Source organism: Anneissia japonica, unplaced genomic scaffold, assembly GCF_011630105.1.
Source record: "Anneissia japonica isolate Jap-2015-1 unplaced genomic scaffold, ASM1163010v1 scaffold287960_len3192837_cov198, whole genome shotgun sequence".
In the NCBI taxonomy this organism is placed as follows: Eukaryota; Metazoa; Echinodermata; class Crinoidea; order Comatulida; family Comatulidae; genus Anneissia; species Anneissia japonica.
This window is the reverse complement of record NW_022712725.1, coordinates 2,035,674-2,061,184: the sequence shown is the minus strand read 5'-3', so window position 1 is coordinate 2,061,184 and position 25,511 is coordinate 2,035,674. Positions and strand designations below refer to the sequence as shown.

The following is a 25,511-nucleotide window of genomic DNA, read 5'->3' as shown; positions in this document are numbered from 1 at the left end:
AGGGTAGTAATAAAAAGGGAAAACTAAGTACCGATCTTCAAAAAAGCCTAAAATTTAAAAATACAATAGATAAACAAGCGGCAAAAGTTGTGTGATTCAACCTCTGAACACTTAAAGGTTGCTGGTGTCTAGTCCCAAAGGTACATTAATGTCAAATTGATTCCTAAGATCCAGAGAGCACATTTGACATTTCCATTTGAGGCTGCTGTATTTAGTGATCATTAAGAACCAGCAGACAATTTGTTCCACAGATTAGAGGCGCATTATTCAACAAGGATGATTCCCATAGGATCTCTAGTTAATGCAAATGACATGAAGCTTAACAAGAACATTGTGAGAGTCAACGAATACGGGCAAGGATAGAGTGGTTTGTGAGATGCAATCAAGCAGGCAGGTTTACGACATTAAACAAGGCTAATATACAAATTGTTGCAAGTCCTCCGATTCTACCTAAAAAAGGCAAGCTTGTGAGATTTAACCAATCAGGAAAGGTTTGATACTACATGTAATTGATTAAAACATGCAAACAGAAAAACAGATACATCCAAAAGTACAAGGATGCAAGCCATGTTTTAAGTTATAACCAAGCAGAAATGGTGGTGATATAATGCAACTAAGCTGATAAGGTTGAAATATAACCAAGCAAACATGTTTGTGAAATAAAACCAAGCAGACTATGTTTGAGATACAAAAAAGCCGATGTTTTAAGAAGCAACCAACCAACATGATCAATACTTTTCAGTTTTAAGCCGAGTTTATGAGATATAACTTGTCCTTCAATGCTTGCCAAGTTTACAAAGGCTACAGTAGTGCAGTGCAGGAGTATCATCCATAATGATCAAATGATACGTTCTGTTGAATCAGTTGATTTTAAGTATACAAGAGTTGCTTCCTTCCCTGCTCGAACCCTGCGCGAACCCTACGCCTTCAATATCTTTCATGGCATGCTCTCTCAGTCCATCTTACGACGAGGCATTTGATCTTGCCAATATCACTTCTGTCAATATTAATGTGGCTCTTCAATTTCTGAATTTTTACTTAATTAAATTAGCGTTCCAAGAAATTGTCCATGTTATGCAATTTAGTGAAAGTTTGTGTCATTCACTGCTTAATTTTAATGGTTGACTAATGTTTGTTTTATAAAGGTAATAGCCTTTTATGGCTCAAAAAGCAATAAAGTAATTTAATCTTGAATGCATTCACAATGCTAAAACCAGTGTTGAATAAAAAATGCTGAGTTTAAAAGAAACATGGCAATGTGTTACATTAATGTGTAGTTATTCAACCTGTCGTATTAACACAGTAGTTCATTACAATCATGGAAGAAATATATTATCTTAATATAATTTTCCCAATGATATAATACATCTCAGTGGTTAAGATGCTTGCCTATCAATTCCAGGGTCTCGAGTTCAAATCCTGTCATGGTAACAGGATTTTTTTTTTCCTCATGACCAAAAACAAATCTACTCCTTAACTCTCAGTTTACTATGTAGAGCATCTTCAATGTATTTTAACTCGTGAAAGGGATTACCACTTACTGTACTGCAATTTATTGGACATCATCTTTTTTTTTTCTCAATACTGGGACAGGTTTAGACAACATCTAACAGTAAATCAAACAAACTTATGAAACAAACTTCAAGAACAGTGGGTCAACGGATGAAAGTTATCATTCTATAATTTCAAGTTTTATTCTATCATTTTCATTCCTCAATATAAAGTTTGAAATATAAAAATCATAATGGCTGATATCACTTTCTTCAAAGTTGTTTTTACATACCATCTTAACAAATACTGTTAAATCTAATACCAGCACATTTCAATGTGATATTTGATTACAGTGAAGAATTTGGTGTGTTGACATACATAGGGCATTTAGAAAATACAACCATCAAAATATGTCACTGATACTACAGAATTACATTTCTTTCCTAAGGGATTACACTGATAACACATGAAATATAGACACAGAATTTTAAGATTACCACACTTCAAGATATTCATATTGCGATGAGATTAAGTTGGCAACATGCAGAATACTATTTATATTACAAGGGATTTGGCCAAGTTTATACAGCTGCCATTTAAGGATTCCATTTGAAAAAAAGTCAGTGCATAAGGTGTCAGTGTCATTTTAAATCACAGTTATGCTATGCAAATTTTATTGTGAAAATCGATATCTAATATTATATTCTGCCTTAATATCCATACATTTTAATTCAAAAATTAATTCCAAATAAATTGAAAAAGACAATCCATCACAGAGTACTCAACATATCTTAATACTTACAGTATATAGTACTTTAAAACTAAAAGAATAGTAATGTTTCAAGACTTTCATGAAACATTTAATTCCACTATTTAGACTTCTGTTTGAACTCAATTAAATAATTGGCTAATTTTATGTTTCTTTTTTCCATACTTGTAAACACTAGGGACCAGTTTTACCTAACAGTCACTTAAAGGAATTTTTAAAGAGGCCACTTTTTACCAGGGACATGGGAAAAGAATACGGAATTGTATCTCCATGAATGGACACTTTGTACTGGTACTGGCATTTATAATGCGCCTCTTCCTTGTGGTTATAAAGCGCAGTTCCTTTCCCTGGTCATTGGGTCCTCATGCTAAGTGTTGTTGCTGGAGCAGGCAACCCCACCAGGTACCCATTTATACTCCTGGGTGGAGAGAAGCAATGCAGATAAAGTGTCTTGCTCAAGGACACAAGCGAAATGCACAGCGAGGAATTGAAACCCCGACCTCGAGGTTGGGAAATCAAACCGTTCCCGCTGCGCCAAACCACTTCTATGTATACACCCTCTTGTATTTTGTTCTATATAAGCTCTGTCCATTCCAAGTTTTCTGTGATAAACTTTATCTGTGTGTTTATTAGGATTCCTAATTAGCTAAGGAAAACACATTAACAAGATTGAATTGAAACTGGGTATTTGCAGTCAATTATTCTGCGGAGGATCCATAATATTTGAAACGAGAGGGGACCACTTAAATATAGGCCTACCAGTAGATGTAATATAGTTATACAGATAAATATGTACCCAATCGTCACGTAACATTTAGTATTTGTATGTAATTGTGTATCTTTTCTGTTAATAAATAAAAGACGGTAGTGGCAAAAATGTGGACACGTTCCCAATCACTAAATGAATTTTTGGAAGGAGTATGAAATGAAGTTGGATGGATGATATGAAAACATGTAGAGTGCTTTGTGGAAGCAGGTATCGCAAAGTAGGGAGGTGTTAAATTTGGTGGAAAGACTTGCCCCTGGTCAGCTCTATTTGTCATGCACAATTAACTTGAGTGAATATCACATTATTATCAGTACCATTATTACTTACCCAAACTTTTCCGCCATTTCTTTTGCTTTCTCATCACTCACGATTCTTTGGTCTTCGAGGTCAGCTTTGTTGCCGCACAAAACAATATCTGGACTTTCACAGTACGCATGCATCTGTAGCTGCGTCATCCAGTTACGAATATTTAGAAACGATTGCTCATTAGTCAAATCAAAGATAAGGATGAAACCCATGGCATCTCGGAAAAAGGCAGTTGTTAAACTACGAAACCTGAAAAAGTGAAACAGACAAATTATTTAGTTTTCATTAAGTTACTGAGTTTTTACTCAGAAATCGTTTGTCTGCTAGCTAATTAATATAAGGATCTATAATTTTTAAAGAGTAAGGAGCATGCATCTGTTAATTTCTAACAAAAAATGAATGAAAATACCTTGTTCAAAGAAAATGGTTCTTAAAAAACTACTTCATATTCAATAATAATAAAAAAAAACACTAACAAGTCAAACATTTTTTATAAATAGACTGAACAGAATTTAAGAGGAAGGTTTGACTAGGTTATGATAAACAATTAGAATATAAGCTCTAACATCAATAGAGAGTAAATCATTAAAAGCACCACTATAAAAGAATTGTTATCTGATGACAATATACCTTTCTTGTCCAGCAGTATCCCATAATTGCAAGTGTACTCTTTGACCTCTAGCTGTGCTGTCGGAACCTTTTGGCCTGTGCATCTGCAAATAAAATAAATTTACCAATACATTTTTGAGTATTCACACTACTTAGAATTATTTAGATCCAGTGTTAGGTTCGAGGAGGGAGATATGGTAAGATTCTGAGAATACTATTTTCTTTAATCGGTGCCATTGCCATAAAAGTTTGAACCTCTGAGCCCAACTATGATGTGGATCAGGTGGTCTGACACATTATTTGTAAAGTCTCTCCTCTCCAAAAGCCACTATTTTAAAAATTCCCGACTGCACCGCTAAGATGAGAATATCCAGCCAGCGTAATAATACCAATATGACATACTGTATAAAATATGGATGTTTGAAAATTACCTGTACAGATTTTCTAATATCAGAATCATACATTACATAATATAATTATATTATGATAATGATCACTTCAGAGACAGAGAATACAAATGATATTACAAGACTTTACAAAATATTAAACTATGGTATATGTTGTCATCCGTTCGGTGGAATGACTTGTAATTTGCTTAAGCGCACATCATAACATACATTTACATTTCAAAGACAACAACATTGTTAGTTTTTAAAGATAGCAAGTTTTTGTTTGTAGATGTTCAGCAAGCACACATTTATTGGACATTGATTAACATTTAGCTAAAGCTACTACTTTATCTTGGTTAAAAAAAATGGACATTTAGTACCACATCACCCATGATAACTAGCCATTAAGTCAAACTGAATAGATACAACAGGATTGTGCATAATAAAATACGGTTATACCAACCAGTAACTTTAGCAATAGATAAATTTCCTAACATTGTAACAATTTACAGTTGTTGTTTGAATTTTGATGCAAAATTTCTTTTTTTTCTTCTTTACCAACACAAGATTTAAATACTGAGGATAATATTTAAACATTACAATACATAATTATTTAAATATTAATTAAATCTTAAGTTACATCCAGACATTTCTGTCCATGTTTCTTTATAAAAATGTTAGTTTCTCTGTAACAGTTATGGTAGACAGCACCGTACAGGAATAATTGCCTTTCATTGTTCGTCATGTCTATTTGAGGAAAATAAAATTGAATTATGAAGTGCTTTTTTATTAAGAATTGGCAGTTTATCATCTTACATCTCATCATGAGTTTACTTGATAATTTAATGCTGAGCACGTATCAAATTTAATTTGATTCAATTCATAATAAAGTAATAAAAATGTTAAAATTATAATACGTATATATGCAAAAGCTCCTATGCATAATATAAAACAACAATTCATTAACAAATAACAATGCTAGACCTCCAAGAAGTATAATTATGAGCTTTTATCCACTGGTTTGGTTAATAATAATATAAATACAATAACAATAAAAGTAATTTAAAAATATAGATAAAAATAATTAACATAATAGTAATATAATATGATAATAATGACAGTCTATTATATAACACTTGCTTTGAGCAGATGGGTTTGCAGTGTTCACCCACCTTATGGTTCAACGTCAATAAAAAGAAAAACAAATTACTGTAAATGACATTAAACGATAGAACTAAACAATGTTACATTCAACAATGATCTTAACTAAATACTCTATTATTAATAAAAGCTTTAAAAATCTTGCTCTTAATTCAGACTCTGTACATTGAAATTAATCTGACAGGTTGAGGAGCAATAAATAAATAATATATATTCTTTTCTAATTAAAAAATTGTATAAATTGGTAATCAGAGCAAATCTCAGTTTAATTACAATATTTAATTTGCTCTATGAATATGTGATGGAGTTGAACAGGTAGCTGATTAAAAATTCAGGCACATGTATAAGAAAAATTTGATCCAAACTTACAACTCGTTTTTCCCTGAAGTCGATTCCTACTGTTGATATAAACTTGTTGTTAAATGTTGAATCTGTGTATTGGTAGAGGAAACTGGTCTTGCCGACACCCGAGTCGCCTAGCGCCAGGAACTTGATTAAGTAATCATATTCCGTCATTGAAGAAGATGTCGGATCTCCCATTGCTTAGTTACTAATAAACAATCTAGAAAAAAAAAATATGTAAAAATGTAATTTCATCTCTTTAAGTACGATTTTTTTTAAATATGGATCTACCGCATTTTTGTTAATTTCTACTCCAAATGCATTTGAATAATATTGAAAATGCACTGAGAGTCACTGACAGAGTAAATAATTATGATAAGTTAGCACTTTTATAGTGCTTCATGACAAAAGGCCTCTTAAAGTACTTCCCATTATAACCGCGCTCATTGGATTAAGCACATGGAAAACATACTTAGGTACCTGGTGAGAATTCTATAATTTTGCAACTGTAATCAGCGAATTTTGTATTTGAACCTGCCAGGTACCCATTTACACTCCTAGGTAGAGAAAGAGAACAACAAGTACAGTGCCTTGTGCAAAGATACAAGCGAAATACACAACAGGGTATTGAACCTCCAACCTCAAGGTCAGGAAGCAAATTAATTGAGAACGTGGTATAAAAAGAGCCATGAACGCAGGTAACAAAATGTCATAATTATGTAAAGAATTTGTATTTATAGTACAATGTTATAGAAAAATACCAAACAAAATCTGCACATGAAAATACACCCACTGAAATTATGATCTCTCCAACACCTAGATTGCTGTTTTATGTTTACATCAAGGGTTACGGATTGTGGAGCATAGCGGTCGATATTAGTAGTTGAAACGGCAGAGATGTTAGCCAAAAATTTGCAGTACTTGTAAATAGAATGAAATGCTTTTGAAAGAAATTAATTTTTAAGTTTACATGTTAATGTTATAATAGTCTTTATATACTGTAGTTGTCTCATGTACAGTAAAGCCTGTATCTCAGAAAATATTGATTTGTCAATAATTTTTACAATGACATTTGCTGCGTTAATAACAAAAAAAATGAAATAAAATTGAATGTTAGATTAATATTAATATCCGCTTCCTTACATACCTTCAAAAAATTGTCACTAGGTTGGGTAAATATAATATTGTTCACCTAAATATAACTTTACTGAGCATAGTGTCAACGTTGAAATCTAGAAAATTTATAGAAGTCAAAAACCTCAAAATTAAAATACTAATAGTAAAGGATTTTAAAACATTATAAAACTCTGAAAGACAAACAGGAAAATTTTCCCTGATTAAATATTTTATATTGCAAAAAATCCTTAAATTTCACATTAATCCTTAAATTTATTTTAAAATACCAGCTAATGTCTAAGCAAACGATATAAAACAATATTTACAATATGCATTAAGGTATTGCTTGGCAAAGAAAAGATTTTAAACCTGAAAACTATATACTGTATCTCCAATACAGAGGTCAAAATACAGACATAAATTCATCTTAAATGTTTATATAATGATATTATGTACAAGATATGCCATATCCTGTTTCAAAAAAATTGAGCAAACCCAAAAGTATTAATGAAATACCAAAACCATTCTTCTATTTGTTATATCTTCAAAATTATTAACATTTGTTATATAACTTCTAAAGCAATCTTGACATAAACACCTTAAACAATATCGATAAATATGTAATTTTAACTCTATAAAAAAAAAGAAACTACAGTAATCAGCTTGGTAATTAGGATGATTGCCCTCCAATCCCTGGGTTTCAGGTTAAAATTCTGTTAAAAACAAGGACATATTTTTTATCTTATGATTAAAAATATAATAAGCAGCATCACACTCTAAGCATACTTTTGAGAGTTAAAGCATAACTCAGAGTTGAAGAATTAACAGGTCACTTTTTTATCACTAGATTAAGAAGTCACTTATATATAAACACGCTAGCAATATCAAATAAAAAATTAATATATTAAAAAAAATGAATATATAATGAATAATAAATAAGTTGAGTCTATCCATTGAGTCATTGGCATCTACAGTCAAAATTAACAATGTCAGTATACATTACAGTAACTCATCAATAAAAAACATATTTAATGTAGGTTTATTTAATTGAATGTACAGCAACATGGAACCCCCTATTTTCATATTTCTCATAATAGGGACCAGTCATGCTTTAATATTTTTTATACTGTTTTCCTCCAACATTATATACAAAATATATAATATTCTTTTATTAAAAAAGTCTCATAATTGAGGCTTATTGAGTCGTTTCAAGAAAAACAATTCTACTGTTATATTATTAGCCATCAATTTTACCGGTAAAAACAACAGGCCAACCAGTAAAAATGTTGTGGTTGTAAAATAAAACAAAAACTACTAGGTAATCAAAGCTGGCCGCCTTTCAATAAACCATCATTCTAGTATATATGCCTAGACTATGACTGTATGTCGGTGTTTTTTCAAGTTTTGATGATTTTGTCCTGTGTTGTTGGAAAGTAATAAATCTAAACAAACAACAAACAGGTTTGGGAATAAAACATAGCATTGTCTTTAGAATTGAACCAAGAACTTTTGGTTTCAAAGGCAAGTAACCACTAATCCATGGCGCTATCCTAATAGCAGTATGTAGGTATGTAGTGTTTTCCATTTTTCAAGTTATGTACTATACGGTAATGATAATGGCAGAGATTTACAGCTTGCACAAATTACAAACTGCCTCCATATGCTTGTCAGCAATAAGTCATGATAGGCAGGAAAAGCCAAACAATAAATTTAATTTAAATTAATTTATTCCGCATCATACACATTAGGATAAAAAAGTATAATGAATACAATGACGAAAATAGTTATGTTACTGTAAACTTCCTGTACTAAATGAAGAAACAACATACCGAAACACAGTGAAAAAAATTATACACTAAATTGTATTTATAGTCAGTAAAATGTCAATCTTAAATAATAAGCCAAGTCATATGCACACATAATTTCAATTCAATACATTTCAATTGCCAATCCTACAGCACAAATTAGAAATTAAACATTATGTAAACAAGCAGGAGTCACAGAGCAAGGAAAGCACATATGGAGAACTTCTCTATACTAATTACACTTACTTACATCAACATGTTATCAAATAAAACAATAAAATATCAAAATCAACTTATATATCAATTAGTGATCTACCTTTGGCAGAAATGAACTTTTAATAAATCAGGAAAATATTACATTAACTATGGAAAGAAACAAAAAAACTACACTAAGATATGGTAGAGACATAAATCATGTATTATTTCAAAAAATTTATTATAATCAGGAATACAGTACAGTAAAGTAAAGAACTAATCAATGACAATTCTTCCCATAAAAGCACATGAGCAACAAAACAAATTAAATAATACCATGTCTACAGTATAATATAATTAGAATGGTAATCATACACAAACATCTAAAAATATGGTAAGGGTACTAGGTAGATAGGTGGACAAGACGACTAAATTTGAAATGGAGAATCAATTACATTTACAAAATACAGGTACATGGCTACTTACATAATATTAAACTGTTTACTATTAACTGTTAGATGCATTTGAAATTCTGCAACACATTGTACTACTGTATACCACACAGAATGCATTGCATGAATGCTATAACAAAATTACCGAGTGTTGCCATAGCAACACTTGTAGACATCCTCCGATGCCTGACAGTAATTAGAAGCAATTCACGGACTAGGTAGAATCTGCCGTATTGATAATTTCAAATACCGTGTGTACAATTTTCTAAACACAGTGACAACCTGCACACGACAGAACCGAGCAATACTCATGGGTTCGGAGTGCTGACCATGCATCAGTGCACAAAAACTAATTCCATCTTCTAACAAAATCTACATCAAACTAATTACCTGTCACATCTTAATGACCCCTTAACTTACTAGAAAATCAATAATTAGTCAGTGTTTCTAAGAGTGATTAACTGTTAATGGAAAGTCTGCTATTATAATCTAAAGTGTATCATTCTTTCAACCAAAAAAAAAATGTATTTTTAACATAAACATGTGCAGAATTTAGGTATTACAACATTCTATATTACATTTGATGGGTTAAATTTGCATAAACAATTTATGAACCATTTATACATCTGGTGACCAAGATACTCTATTATACAATTAATTTTATTAACTGGTTTTTTGTTTTGTTTTGTTTTGTTTTTTTGCTATATTGCAGCCCTTTGCACTTTATACATGCAAAGGGCAGTCTTTTTTTAATTCTATTTATTTATTTATTTATTTATAATTTTGTATAGCTTTTATATTTTGTATATTTTGTAACAATTTAAAACCTGTGGCAAAAAAAAAGGAGTAAAAACAAAAAAGCAAAAAAAAAACTCTCAGGGGCAATCCATCTATCACCACTTGTGTTTTCAGATATTTACCAAACGTACCATGGTTTTCAACTAGGATATCCATTTATGTGAACTTATCTCAATTAAAAAATGTTGTGAGAATGAACGACTTATCTACCTATCTCGATCCCGGCTCAGCCCCCATATTGACCCTGGCATGACCGAGATTGACATTTCCTCGTCGGCTGTCGACCAATCAAAGTCGATGATGCCGTTGCGTTTAGAAGTTCTTGAATTAAAAACCCGCGAGTTCTTCATGACGCCGTTTCGTTTAGAAGTTCTTGAATTAAAAACCCGCGAGTTCTTCATGTGTGTTCAATCAAGACGAAATCATTAAAATTAAAAGTTAATTCAAATTTTAATTAATAATAATGCGATTGATTTGGAGCGACCAGAAAACTGCTGACCTGGTAGATTTGTGGGGCCAACCCGAGCTGAGAGACCGGATAGAAAATAAAAAACAAACAACAAAACTCCTTTTAATCGTTCTGGATAACGATCTGTCTCTTATACACATCTAGATGTGTATAAGAGACAGGTGAAGGCATTGCGAGCCCAATACAAGCTGATAAAAGATCAGTTGAAGAAGAGTGGTTCGGGCACGTCTGGTGTAAAATCTTTGATTGCGATCCACCCAATCACACGCGCGTATATCGAATCCTGTGAAACAGAGTTGGGCAAACTCTCTCTTAACGGCTCTGCTGTTTCGACTTTCATAATTTGAAGGTCAATCCAACTAGTGTGACCGACCCAGAATTTCGAGCCTGGCTTGAAATCTTACCCGCGTTGAGTCAAGCCAGGCTTGAGACGCTAGTGTGACCGTAGCCTATAGCTGCTGAAACAAACAAAACACTAAATTTGTAAGAAAGGATTATTATTCCATAACATACAAGGAATTTTTCTGAGGAAATTAAAAATACCAATAAACAATTGTAGGAGTAGGCAGGAAATTCTTTGGAAAAATTTAGAATTCCTAAGTAAACACATTTTTAGAGTACAGTACAAAATGTTAATACCGGTAATTGAATAGCCAAAGATTAGTTGTCTACTAGTATCAATATTAATACAAGACAAGATCAAAAAGCCATACACCACTTGGAGATTAGATGATAGCTATAGATTAAACTGATTGTAATACCCATGTTTTTAGAAGAAACAATAAAATGAACTGTAAAAACATTGGTTAGATGTTAAGTGTATAGTTAGTGTGGGTTGTTTATAAGACATTTTATAATTGGATTGGGTAATCACAGAGAACTAAACTTGATTCAAAGATAGATCAAAAAGAATTTTAAAATAAAAGCAATCGGCTTTGTTTTGTTTCTTAGCCACTATAAACTATAATACTACTGTTAAAATACAGAAACCTCTGAATCTGATAACTGTAAGCCTTATTATTAATTATGATATATACTCAAATCTACCTGTATCTACTGTACATACTGTAAAACCTTGAAATGAAGCCCATCTCGAATTGAAGCCTCCTATTTAGTTTCCAAAACTAGCCTCTAAAAAGAAGAAGCCCATCTCGAAATCAAGATAGCAGAGGCTTCTTTTCGAGATAGTACAGTACTGTACATACACTGTACGTGGATATTCAAAAAACAAAGTAAATTAAAAACAAGCTTGGCTTATACAGTAGTGATGATACAGATTTTTAAAAAAGAAGTCCAGGGCTTCAATTCAAGGTTTTACAGTATAATTATTATCTGTTGTCTATACAAATATATATTGTTATTTATAAAATTATGTTTTATAAATATACAGTATATTGTATATTTACAACACTATAGTCTGTGTTCACATTCAAAGCCCAACTGTATGTATTCAATGATGTAACATTTTTTAGTTTCTTTATATCGATATTTCCAAATCAGTTCGGACGTTTATGTCTACTTCAAATAAGGATTGATTTACTACTCTCCATTGCCATAATAATGGCCACTGGCAATCTACAGTGTAGAGTACATGAATACTGTAATAAATAAAGAACAACCCACCCACACTTTAGATACAATTCCATGGAGAAATTCAATGGGTTGCTATATACACTAGTAAATCATAGCTTTCCAACTGTCCCACTTTTGTGGGGATTGCCCCGCATTTGTGAAGATTTGTTCTGCTTTTAGGAAGATTGCCCTGCTTTCGTGGGTTGTTGTGTTCCACAGTCTTGCCCACCCTAACATTGTCCCACTTTTTGATAAATGTTTCTAATTAAAAAATACAATGACTAAGTTTTTTAAAACAACATAAATTTAAAATTAACCTCATACAGTTTTACACCAACTCTGCCATGATACAACAATATCAAATTTCAGTACCGGTACGTATGTACATGAGAGAACTCGTGCGAGACACTGGTAAAATTTTATTCATGGTTTACACTTTATCTGTCTACTCTATGCCCACAAAAAATGATTAAATTAAAATTGTGAGAACTCAACATTACATAGTTTTACTTGTGGTAGTCAGGTACAGTATTTTAACTTTGTGCAGACAGTCCCCACTTTCTAGACCGACATGTTATGCCTTGAGAGGTTGGAATGTCTGGTAAATAAACATATCTATCGTGTACAACACAAACTGATGTACAGAATCTAATAGTAATCCCAAAGAATATCATATTGTAAACAGGGTGTGCTTGTCCAAACAATTGCGATAATAGAGATAAAGAAAAATAACACAGTGTCTACCATTTTAACAAATAGTATTTCACATCAGTAAGAGAAGAATGTAGAATTACCTGGCTAATTACACCTCAAATACCATTATACTGTAGCTTTGAAGCTTGAGTGAACACAATGGGTAAGTTAAACTGTTAGCTATCTCATTTGGTGTAATAAAATTTAATACTCCTTTAACCTTATATCTAAAACATAAAAATTGTTTTCAATTTTTAAATTTTCAATTAAAAGTTATTAAATATTCAAATTAAAAGTCTTAAATATACAAAGTACTAGTAATTCAATTATTTTATCCCATATTTACATAAAATTAGGCCAATATTAGGTTAAACTATAATTAAATTATAGGTGTAATGTTTTGCCCTACCTGACATGTTTTCATACCGAATACTCAGTACGTTCCAAAATACTTGTAAAAAAAAATTGCAAGTGATTCGGGTAGGAATCAAACCCATGACCTCAAGATGACTAGCCTGGCACCAAGTATCTTAATATATATAATTATATTAAGATGCTTGACAAAAAAAAAAAAAAAAAAAAAAAACACATTTTATATACAAGATCATCTACAGTAATTGAAAGAGCGATGTACTATACTGTAAGTGGGCAGACAGTAGTTGAACTGGGTATACAAATATACTTTAATATCTCCTTTCAAATGCAAGCATAGATCTCCAACTCAAAAAAGAATTCTCAATATTAAATCTATAGGGAGATGAGATATATTTCATCAGATAGATAATAAATTTTGGCTATGAGATTAGAAGCTATAGAATGCCATGCTTAATAGTAGAGAGCAGGATAAAACTAAGTAGGAAAAACAAATCATAGTTAAACAATAAACAAGAAAAAAAAACTGAAATTATACAATACTTGGAATGATGAGAGTTTGTACTGGAATGTAAATTGATAAATTCCAAACCATATCGTTAACTTTCGTAATTACTGATTTATATTTTGCCGTGGGTGGAATTAAAAATTATACTTAAATTTTAAAAAAAAAAAAAAAAACACATTTTATATACAAGATCATCTACAGTAATTGAAAGAGCGATGTACTATACTGTAAGTGGGCAGACAGTAGTTGAACTGGGTATACAAATATACTTTAATATCTCCTTTCAAATGCAAGCATAGATCTCCAACTCAAAAAAGAATTCTCAATATTAAATCTATAGGGAGATGAGATATATTTCATCAGAAAGATAATAAATTTTGGCTATGAGATTAGAAGCTATAGAATGCCATGCTTAATAGTAGAGAGCAGGATAAAACTAAGTAGGAAAAACAAATCATAGTTAAACAATAAACAAGAAAAAAAAAACTGAAATTATACAATACTTGGAATGATGAGAGTTTGTACTGGAATGTAAATTGATAAATTCCAAACCATATCGTTAACTTTCGTAATTACTGATTTATATTTTGCCGTGGGTGGAATTAAAAATTATACTTAAATTTTACTTGGATATGCACTGATTACTCAATACAAATTGAGATATACATTAGGGACATACTTAGGCATATAATAATATGAATGTATATATGCATATAATTCAATATCGAAAAGGTAATTTATATTATTCTGACAACTGTGGATTTGGAATTAGTGAATTATACTGTAGGAATCTAATTTTTTTTTTAATGGGAGAATTTAAATTTATTTTAATAGTGATACTAATCGATAACCTCATAGTGCAAAAGAGTCTACACACTAAAACACTGATTAAACTATGCTGTTCAAATGCAAAAAAAAAAAAAATCTATCTCAAGACAGAGATAATTTCAAATAAAATGATCACATTTTGCAAATGAAGATTTCCTCTACAAACAGATTTCTATGTTTAGAATTATAAATGTTTATACCGTGCACAGCTTCAATCAATGATAACAAGAGGGCTACAGTACTATAGTCATAACATCAACTTCAATACAGGCCTCCTAATTAAAATACCCTAATTAAAGACTGCTTCCAATAATACTTTTTTGTGGTCTTGGTTGAACACTTCAAAATTTATTTCAAAACCAACCGTAAAAACAAATAGACCCTAATACTATATTTAATATATTGTTTAATTTTATCACACAGTAGATTCAAGACCATCAAAACCTTGTAAATTCTAAAACACAAAAATAGCATACTGTATATGCCACTGTATCATTTTTCTTTATATTTTAACAGGAATTCCTGCTCAGTAGAGTAAGGCTGATTTTCAGGGGAGTCCTCTCACATAAAAACAAAGTCCACAGAAAAATAGACAAAATAACATAAATTCAATCAAGAACACAGAAAAAAACCGAAAAATAATCTAAAATTCAAGCTTTAGAAAATAAAGGTCTTAAGATATTTTTTTAAAGAAAATAATGAAGTTTCAGATATTGGTTTTATAACAGGAAGCCTACAGTACAAATAGAAGACTATGTAGGATGCTCCATCGCTCTGTTAATATTAGAAGTTGCTAATTAGGATCATAGCATAGGGCTGGCAAAAGCAAACCTAAGTCTTCCTTCACAGGGTTATGGTTACAACCTTTTCCTCGTAATTTAATTTTTCCTTCATTGCTATTTTTCTGTATTAATCTTTTTGCGCCAGAGGCATCTTGGATGGATAACTGCATTCTAAATGCATATTATATTAATATTCAGTAGGCCTAATTGTCAAAAAAGCAATTTTCTCTAAACCTGCCTCCTAAGATTGTTTTCTAAATGCATATTATATTAATATTCTGTAGGCCTAATTGTCAAAAAAAAAAAAATTCTCTAAACCTGCCTTCTAAGATTGTGTTTGAAAGATAGAATTTTGTTAATTACTCTTTCTTCCTTAATCCTAATATCATATTATAATATCTATAATTTGACTATTTTCAAATCTTTGAGTCTTATATTGACATTCATTTATTCATAACTGGCATAAATTGAAATAAATATTACAAAGCCAAAATGTTAAAATAATAGTTCTCAGCAGGTCTAGTAAAGAGCTTTCAATGTTATTATAGCTAGCATTCTTTTTTTTTATGGAAAACTAAAATAATTCTAAAAATAATTCTTATAATAATAATAATAATAATAACAATAATAATAATAATAATAATAATAATAATGACCTAAAAAAAATTGCAATTTGTATAATAAAAGCTTGTTTGATAAATTTACATGATAGTCTTGGAAAAATATATGTGTAAAAAATCATTCTATCTTAATTCTTCAAAACAAGAACATAGGATTAGTGACATAATTCTCAATAATGACAAGCACTCTCATTTCGTGTGTGTTAATTGACATGATTAACGACACATTATGGAGAGAACCAGCTGAGAGATGAAGTACATAGTTGGTAGAGCCGAGTGAGTAATAATTGCTCTAAAACACTACCTGTGACTCTAGTGCATCTCATTATATCCCCAATAAATGTTGAAGAATATACACCATTAATATCAAATTTCTGTATCATTTTACTTTCAGTCACTAAGAATCATACTTTCATTATTTGATAATATAGTTAATTCTTGAGATGATCCCTTGTACTGTAGGAGATCTTTGATGAAACTGTATGTATAAACATGTTCTTTCATACTGAATTCATAACACACTCATCACAACGGTAATGTATGACACCTAAAGCCATCTTCTGGGTTCAATCTCAAATGACCTGGTTTTTGCGGGGTTAGCTTTAATCCTGAGTATGTTAAAAATACCGTATAAACAATCACAGATCTCCATCTTAAGATAAATTTATTGAAATAAACAATTTCAAGTCAATAATTAGCACAGTATTTTCTTGGCCAAGTTGGCATTGACACCGAAGTAAACTGCAAATATAGAGGCTGTGATTCGATAGGTGTATGACTTGTTTTTCCGTCCACATGGTTGTATTTCGATCAAAGTGTTAACACTGTAGTTCAAAATTGAGTAGTTTGAAGCTTATTAAAAGCTGTTTATTGATAATTAAGTTTATTTAAGTACAATTTCAAAATATCTTAGTTTGTATTCCGATTTTAACTTTTATTTTTTTTATACAGCAGTCTCAATTTGCTTCCATTTCTGCAAACTTCAAACAGTCTGTTTTTTTATTTTGTGGCATCAGTCATCAATATTAAATTAATTAAATGACTGATTGATTAAATGGTTATTGAAATCGTAAGCAGTGGTACCGCCGGGGAGAAAAACCACAATTCGTCGTGGAGAAAAAAAAATTCAAAAAAATTATGTGTTCCGGTATTTTGGACTCTAAAATCAATCAAATAAGCCTTTGAAACCCCTAAATTGTCATATAATTTTGGGGAACTACGTCCCCTGGACCACTTTCGAAAGGTTTTTAGTGACGCCCAACCAGGCCCACTTTTTTCTCTTTGGGGACATCAGGCATCATAGGCCTCGCGTGGCAAGCCCATCAATCGGGCAAGTTTGCACGCCATCCGGAGCACTTCAAGTCTGCTGGCCAGAATTTGATGCACCGCCTACTCTGGACCACGGCCAATCCGCTCTAGTCAACTCAGCCTAGCCTAAAGATCTGCTTGAGTTGGTTGTTTGTTGTGGCCGGAAAATATATAAGTATCATTCTCAAATTTGCACAGAAAAAGAATGAAAACAATTAATGTTAGCAGGTAATATAAACAAGCCACTACTAACTCTACCAACTTACTGAGATAAGAATGCGTCCATATTGTAATAGTTTGTTTATCTAAGTTACTATAGATAATTTACATAGCATGCAGTACCAGCATTTTCAGCATATTACTATCAGACTACTGTATAGCTAGCTATCAAAGAAATTCACAATAAATACCCAATGTCAGAAGCAACTGACCTGTCCAGTTGTTTTTAAACTCACTAAAGGTGGTTCATAGAACGTCGCGCACCCAACTGGAAACTGACTGGAGTGATCGTGGTACAGACTATTTATAGAAATATGTAAATGCATCATGAATAGTAGCATTCTACTATTGTACAGTACACACTTACTATGGTTTCATTTTGTTCTATGCAATTTGTAACACTTGGATAACCCACAATAGATTATTTCTCATTCAGTTTTCACAAACATGTTAACAAGCTTTGTGAATCATGATGGTCCTTTATTGTACCTTCATGAAATAAATTCGCCAAAACAAACCATTTTATTACACAAAATGCAGTCACTCATTCTTTATTTATCCAAACTTAAAATACACAAATTTACAATAGATCAAAAATCTAACAAGAAAATTAAGACATACAACAACAAGGTTACAAGTCAGCTGAGATTATAATAAAAAAGTTGCACTTACTGTATCTGCAGCCAAACCAGGTACCCCTTTAGATCCTGGGTGGAGAGACATTTAACAAGTAGCCAAGATCAGACGCAAGCCAAAAAGACTGAATGATTGGAAACAAAATTAATAGCCTCTACAAATGCGCCAATTGCAACAATAAAAATGTAAATTGTACTTGTTAGGCCTGTGAGCTGATTACAAAGAATAAATGAAGGTTTTAGCCTGTGACTTTATCTTTATTGTCACATTGATCTTTCTGCTTGATTGTAGCAATCATTTGATGGCATTTTTTAGTTTCAATTGAAAAATATTAATAACAATAATGCCTTACAGTGCATTCTGTACAACCTCAAAGTGCTACAATAGAAAAAGAAAAAAAAAACTGCATTGCATATAAAAATTTGAACTAAGGTAAACCCGGAATTTGTGTTGTTAATGCATACAGTAGTAATTTATGGCTTGCTTATACAATTTTAATAGATAATCATCAAACATTTTCCAATACACAATGCTGTTGATATATGGATACAAGGACAATTGAGAATGGTAAGCAATAGAGGGAGAGAGAGGTACTTTGCCGTGAAGTTCAGTGTCATGTGCAAAATCTGAAAATAAATCAACTCCAGTAATGCAGCTTCCGGTGGTACCATTAAAATTTCTAAAGTACTATTCCCATCAACATATCATCACATGAGAAGAAATTTATTTAAAAATAAAATAAATACTACTTTAAATAAATAAAAAATTGAATAACATCAATATAGCCATGCTCACTACATTTATTCTATGTGGACAGAAATGTTCCATAGAATGCTGCCTTCTGTTGATACAAAAATGGTTGAAAAATTATAGTAAATTTGCAATCACTAGTAACAAAAATTATATTAAATAAGTCTACTGAATTGGAAAATACAGTTTCATGTCTCTGGAATTTATGGTGGACTATGTGATATTTATTCTACAAGACTTTGGCTACGTTCAGACTTGGAGATAAGCCAGGCTTGAGTTAAGCCCTGCTTAACTATGCCGGGCATTCAGACTAGCGGGATTAGCCAGACGAGAATTTTCATATTAATAATGAATAATAACCAGGAAACATGTTTCAAAACATTGCTCATGAAACGTACGCTCACTCACAGCGTACGTGATTTAAATGCTGATTGGTCATTTTGTCACACGAAGTCAATGCAAGACCCCCCACCACCCGCAACGATTAAAGCCCGGCTTAGAAAAGTTAAACACGGTGGCGTGCCAGGCCTAGTTACTATAGGAACACAGCCCGGCTTGAGATAAGCCACCTAGTTCAGACTGACAGGTGGATAAACCCGGTGAGTTGAGCCGGGTTTATCCACCTAGTCTGAACTACTGTAGGCCTAAAAATTAAAGTAACAAGTTCCCTACAGTACTTTATAAAAAGACCTCTGCATATTACTATACCCAGGGGTACAGTACACAGTTTAGGTATGCCTATCAAAGTATAATCAATAATAATATGCAAGTTCATCCTCCACTGTAAGTAAGTATCTATTATTAATTTACCACCATTAAATATGCATGCCCTAAATGATGTTCTCAATAATTTATAGTAAACTTGATTTATTATTTGCTGAATCAGATTTAACAAATATTGAAGATCAAGCAGAGAAGACTTAAAGCAAGAAAATAATTTTGTATTTAATAACAATGAGAGTAACAGATGCAAAATTTGCTAAATGACCCTATCTTTAATTTTAATGTACAGTTAGGTTACAGCATTGGCTAATCTAATTCTACAAAGAACAAAATGCTATGACACACGCACAAAATGATAGCATTCTTCGAATGAATCCCCTTTTTAAATATGGTGCAAAAAAAAACTTTTGTTTTATTTTAAATGACTTATTGTGTATACAGTACATACTCATTCAATGTCAACAAGCTGAACAGCATTTCTTGCATACTAACATACCATGTGTTTTGTAATGGCTGAAGTAAAAGGGTATGACGCTAATAGAGAGCCTAATACACTCTAATACTAAGACTATAGTATACCATTGTTGGTTTAAAAGTTGTGTATTTATAGTAAACCTTGCAATGTCCTCAAAATCACAATAGAATAGAAGTTCAGAAAATGAAAGACATAATACAATGGAGCAAACCTGCAAATGGAGGCAAACTACTATACCAGGCCTTAAGCACCAATTTACCCGGAGGTCTTAGTCTAAATTTTAAGAAAATAGTGGGGTTGATGACCTTAAAGTGAAGAATGACTTTTAAACATGTTTTGTTGATGTTACAATGACTGAATTATACATATGCCATTCTACATTAATGCTACTGTATGAACTTTCTTAAGATGAAAACAAATTGTAAAAGCAAATACAAATTCATCCAATCTGAAACCGTGTGGCTACCATTCTACTTTACATATTGTATAATCATTAAGGAATTACTAATTCCTCCATGGTATAATATAGGATCCTGCAATTTATATGGCAATATACAATGATTGCTGACAGGAAACCAAGCCTTTAACCCTATAGTACAAACTAAGTATTACAATGCCATTCAAGATATGTACAAAACTTATGAATTGCTTCTTAAGAAAGCAACAAAATAATGTTGTGCATGGAAAAATACAGATTTACCATGTGTAGGCCCTACCCCAATTGTTTGGTGATCATTTTTAATTAGAAGTACTATAAAATGGATTCATAATAAAAATGAGTTTAAACTGAACACTCTAAAATTGAGGTTCATAAAATGTATAGTAAATTGACTACTGTTTTACTAACCCAAGCATATTTTGAAATTTTATTACAAAATCCACTAATAATAATTTTTAAAAACATGAATTATTTACATTCTCCAGTTGACTGCCATAATATAATCAGGCTGCAAGAGTCAAGCAGACGTAAAATTCTAAAAAATTGTGTTAAGAACTTTACATTCACAAACATTTCCAGATGTTTCATGTTCAATATCTAGTAAAAACCTTGAGTTAATAATTCATTTCAAACTTTAAATAAAATGTCTGGCTTTAGCTAAATTAATAAAATGACTAAAAAATACAATTTTGGAATAATTTTGAGCTTGCCAATAGAATTGGCAATAATGCACTGAAACATCATATTGCATGCTTAATATGCAAATTATATGCAGATTTATGCAAAATAGTATACATATTTTGGGCAATTGGCCTTTATCCTAAAGAACACTAGACTTCTTTCAGTTTGATATAGACTGACTTAGGATTTTATGATATACAGTACTTGCGAAGTTAAACATGTGTAGTTTTGCTACATGTACTATACAATGGTACACTAAAATAGAACGAGAGAGACTGGGTACATGAGAGTACTGTATTAGGCAGGCACTGAAGAGGAAAAAAGTAAAATCACAGACACCATATGCTACACATGCGATAAAAATCAACTACAGAAATCAACGCAACAATATTACCTACAGTAACAGTGAACACTTGAGACATTTAAATACAAATGTATTTGTCTTAAATCACAGACTCTCGTATCTGTGGCTAAAATCGTCAATTAAGACCAGACTGCTCAACGTAGCGCTTATTTATACCACACCTAATTGGCAATTTATTCCAAATAACAGGATAGAACATTTTGATTACCAACCTTTAAATGGCTTCTTTCTCAGACAGCAAATAAGAACATTCAAATTAAGTCTACACTGCTCATCGCTGAGTCGTCAAAATAGATAATCGTGGTATAAACTACAGCATATGAGGTGATTTACCCAACCCAAAATGACTATAATCGTAACAATTTATTTTCTTTTTTTCTAGTAAGTTAACTATTCATCACATGATGGAAGTAAATTACTATAAAATGATGATCAAGCTTTACCATGAGGCCACAATAAGGGAGTACTGTTTATACAGCAGCTACTTTTAAGCACATATTTGTTAGTTCAAATAACAGATTCATGGGGCAGCAATAAAGGGAATAACTACATCAAGAACATACTGCCATAGATTCTATTTTAGTTCAAACATAGTGACATCAAAATGTTTATGAGGGTGGGGAGGGAGAAGGGGACATCTGTTCTGATTTGTGTTGACTAGATAATAAATTACTGATTATTAACACAAAAAAAAAACATACTTAAAAGCATATCCTGGTAAATTATAATTACCGGTATTAGATAAAAGTATTAAACTCATTAACTTCAAATGTTTATTCAACATGCAGTATAGACACTGTAAATAAGCATTAAAATGAAACTTGTTTTAATGTTTAAATATCTGTTCAAATTGGTATTATTTTTGCTTTTAAAGACTCTTTAATAAGAATACATTTTTTGTAGGCATTATATAATGGATTATTTATTCATTAATGAGTGTAATTGTACACAAGCTAGAAAGACAAGAAAACTTACTCTAATGCTACTGAGTCGTACCCCAAGTTGGCAGCGATGGTATAATTCCACAGTGTGACTAGCACAGAAGCCTACTCTATATATTTTAAAGATTACTTTTATATATTGAATGGCCTCAAAGCGCTTTACTTTGTAGTAGTCTTTGAAAATGGTAAATCAGGCACATGAGACTTATCTTCATCTCCCTGTCGAATATTCTAAGTCAAGCATCTGCATGAATATATCTTACCACAGGTATTCATTATAATATTCCTGGGTGGAAAAGGCAATTGTAAATTGGATTATACTAACTTATTGGTTGTAACCCTAAATCACAACCTTTGCATTCCACTCTCTTATATTGTTATAACTTTAGTACAACTTGGCTTATCTCTGCCGACCCTTTTGAAGTAATTTACGACACAAGCTTTACTGGCTGATAACGCTTGTTTTATCAGGTGTTTTGTAAAGCTGATGTTGTCATTTGCCAGTTGAAAAACTCTACAATAAATTATAAAAGAAAATTAGTCTTGAAGTGTTGCCAGTATCTATCTTTATTCCTGTCATAAACTTTTAAACTAATCATGGCTACACTAACTGAAAAACACTAGACTCCCAACCTTGAGGTTATAGTACGTAAAATATGTAACTTGTAAGATGCAAATACCAATTATGCAAGAATCAGTTTTCAGTAATGCTTTTTATTTATGTTGCACAACAAACCAATACAAAAAAAGTATAATACACAAAACCATCATCAAGCAGTAGTGGATTCAAGCTAGGGTGTCCAGCTGGCCTGGGCCCCCTAAATTTTTAAAATTAAAACAAAATCTGAGAGTACTGTACCATTTCCAGCCATTTAAAGGTGCCATAATCAATAATTTTCTTACCTCACCCCCAACTATGCTGGGGCTAAAGGTGGAATAGACCTTCCATCTGTTGAAATCACTCCCTGATCCCCCTCTATTTCAAATTTCTAGATCCGCCATTGATCAAGTTTGACCTAGGATGACCTAGGACCACCTAGTGCGAGATACACCAAGTGAAGTATTGTACGTAGAATCAAGTTTATGAATATTGTACAGTATTATAATGCCTGTTATGCACGCTCAGCACTGCCTGATGAACCATAGCATACTACCTCCCTGTTCAAACCATGGTTAAATAAAATATAATTTTTTCTATAGTTATACAAACCTGATCAGGGTTGGATCCAGAGATGTCCAAAAAGGGGGGGGGGGGCCGAAAGTTGGGCCTTTCAAGACAACACTGTGTTCTAGACGCCAGAAAATAATATTTGAGGCGTTCTGGGCTATCATTTTTTCCTTTTTCTTTCTTTTTTTCTTTTTTTTTCACCTCCTGCCCCTACTTATGTACAAATAAACCACTATTTTACCTGTATTTATGATGAAAGAAACACAGCATACAGCATTCAAACCTTACTATCCAGCAACGGTATAAAATGAATCCGTCTTTTATTTCTGATTAAATATTCAGCTACCATAGGATCGTCTTATAGTAATGGTCACATCAGCACTTTGATTGGTTGTCATGTGATAACGGTCACAAAGTAGTTTACAAAATACTATGGTATCTTCATTATCATTCACTATATCATTATTTATTCTATGTGAAAATTAATTCATAAATTGCCAAAAAGCGGTACACTGATAATAGTTTGTTGTCAAATTGAAGCAGTCTTTGATTTTAGTTTCAGTAGGTTAAAGTTTATATCATTTGCATTGAAAGTACCTAAACATGCCTCAATCTTGTTTTGACTTGAGACACACTGCTAAAGATTGGTGTCTAGTGTAGATGAGTTTGTAACATAATGGAATAATCCCTCCCCTACGGAGCCACAGTAAGTATTGTATCTTTCGTAGCTGTTAGATCCAATGACCTGGTTACAGCAATTAATAATATAACTTAGTGCATAGTCTTTTTGGCATAATGCGCTATGAGACTGACTATTATTGAATTATTATTAATTAATTATTAATAATTACTAGTGCATAAGAATTGAATGAAATAGTGTCAATAGGCTCGACCCTGTGATGTTACAGTAGCTGCTCTCCCCTGGGAATGAGTATGTGTTCTGTGTTGTTTGATCCAATGAATAGTAATTTAATGTGTATAGAGGCATTGGTGACATAACTATAGTAATTACAGTACATTTAATTTTGTCACATACAATATAGACTACAGTAAGAGCCAGATCCTAGTCAATAGAGTTGATTATCAAGATACTACAGCACAAGCACATACAGGTTAAGTTCACAATAGAGCCCTAGTATCCAGATCAGGAGCTAACCGGTAGCACTAACCGTAGAACCCGTGTGAGAATGCTCGATCAGTTAGCACTAACCACTAACAAGATCTGGATGCTAACGGTTAGCGAGCATTATCGGTTAGCAAGTTGAGCGTGGTTCTGTTATTAACAAATCACAAATACATATTTCCAATTTAATATTTTTTATTTTTTATTTAAACCATATTAAATGAGGGTGATCCATCCAGCAGAAGCTGATCATTAGGGACCCTCAACATGTGAGAAAACAAATTACTGAAAACATCTAAACTACCAATTTAAATTAGAATTAGAATATAGAATATAAAGCATTAATACAAATATTAGCACTTAAAATTAAAATAACTAAAAATAGAATAAGACAATTATTGCAACAGCCATAAGAATAAGTAAGAAATTAAAAATATGCTAAAAAATGAGTCTTCTCATTTCGCATCAAACAAAATTAAATCAAAATATAAAAATATGATAAAATATATATGACATATATGATAGAATAAATCAATAAACTAGAAATTGCAAATTGCAAGTGAAGTGCTGCGAAGTACAACTGCATATAAATGTTCTTCGAACAAAATTATTTATGCGAGTCAAGTGAAAATAATGAA

At 31.8% G+C, this 25,511-nt stretch overlaps 1 protein-coding gene across 6 annotated transcripts in view; it reads right to left on the bottom strand.

Annotated features, from left to right (window-relative positions):
- The window catches only part of LOC117108062 (ras-related protein Rab-27A-like), a 41,914-nt gene that overhangs the window by 4,829 nt on the left and 11,574 nt on the right, over window positions 1–25,511 (bottom strand). For 2 of the 6 annotated variants that reach the window (XM_033249920.1, XM_033249921.1), the window contains exons 2-4: window positions 5,864–6,056; window positions 3,966–4,048; window positions 3,357–3,584 (exon numbers count right to left, since the gene is read on the bottom strand). In XM_033249920.1, the coding sequence (XP_033105811.1) occupies window positions 3,357–3,584; window positions 3,966–4,048; window positions 5,864–6,034 (482 nt within the window). In that variant the 5' untranslated portion in view covers window positions 6,035–6,056. Of the gene's footprint in view, window positions 1–3,356; window positions 3,585–3,965; window positions 4,049–5,863; window positions 6,057–9,438; window positions 9,458–17,785; window positions 17,908–18,245; window positions 18,349–21,853; window positions 21,967–25,511 lie in introns of those variants that run through there. The other 4 variants (XM_033249923.1, XM_033249922.1, XM_033249924.1 and 1 more) reach the window with 4 other exon arrangements.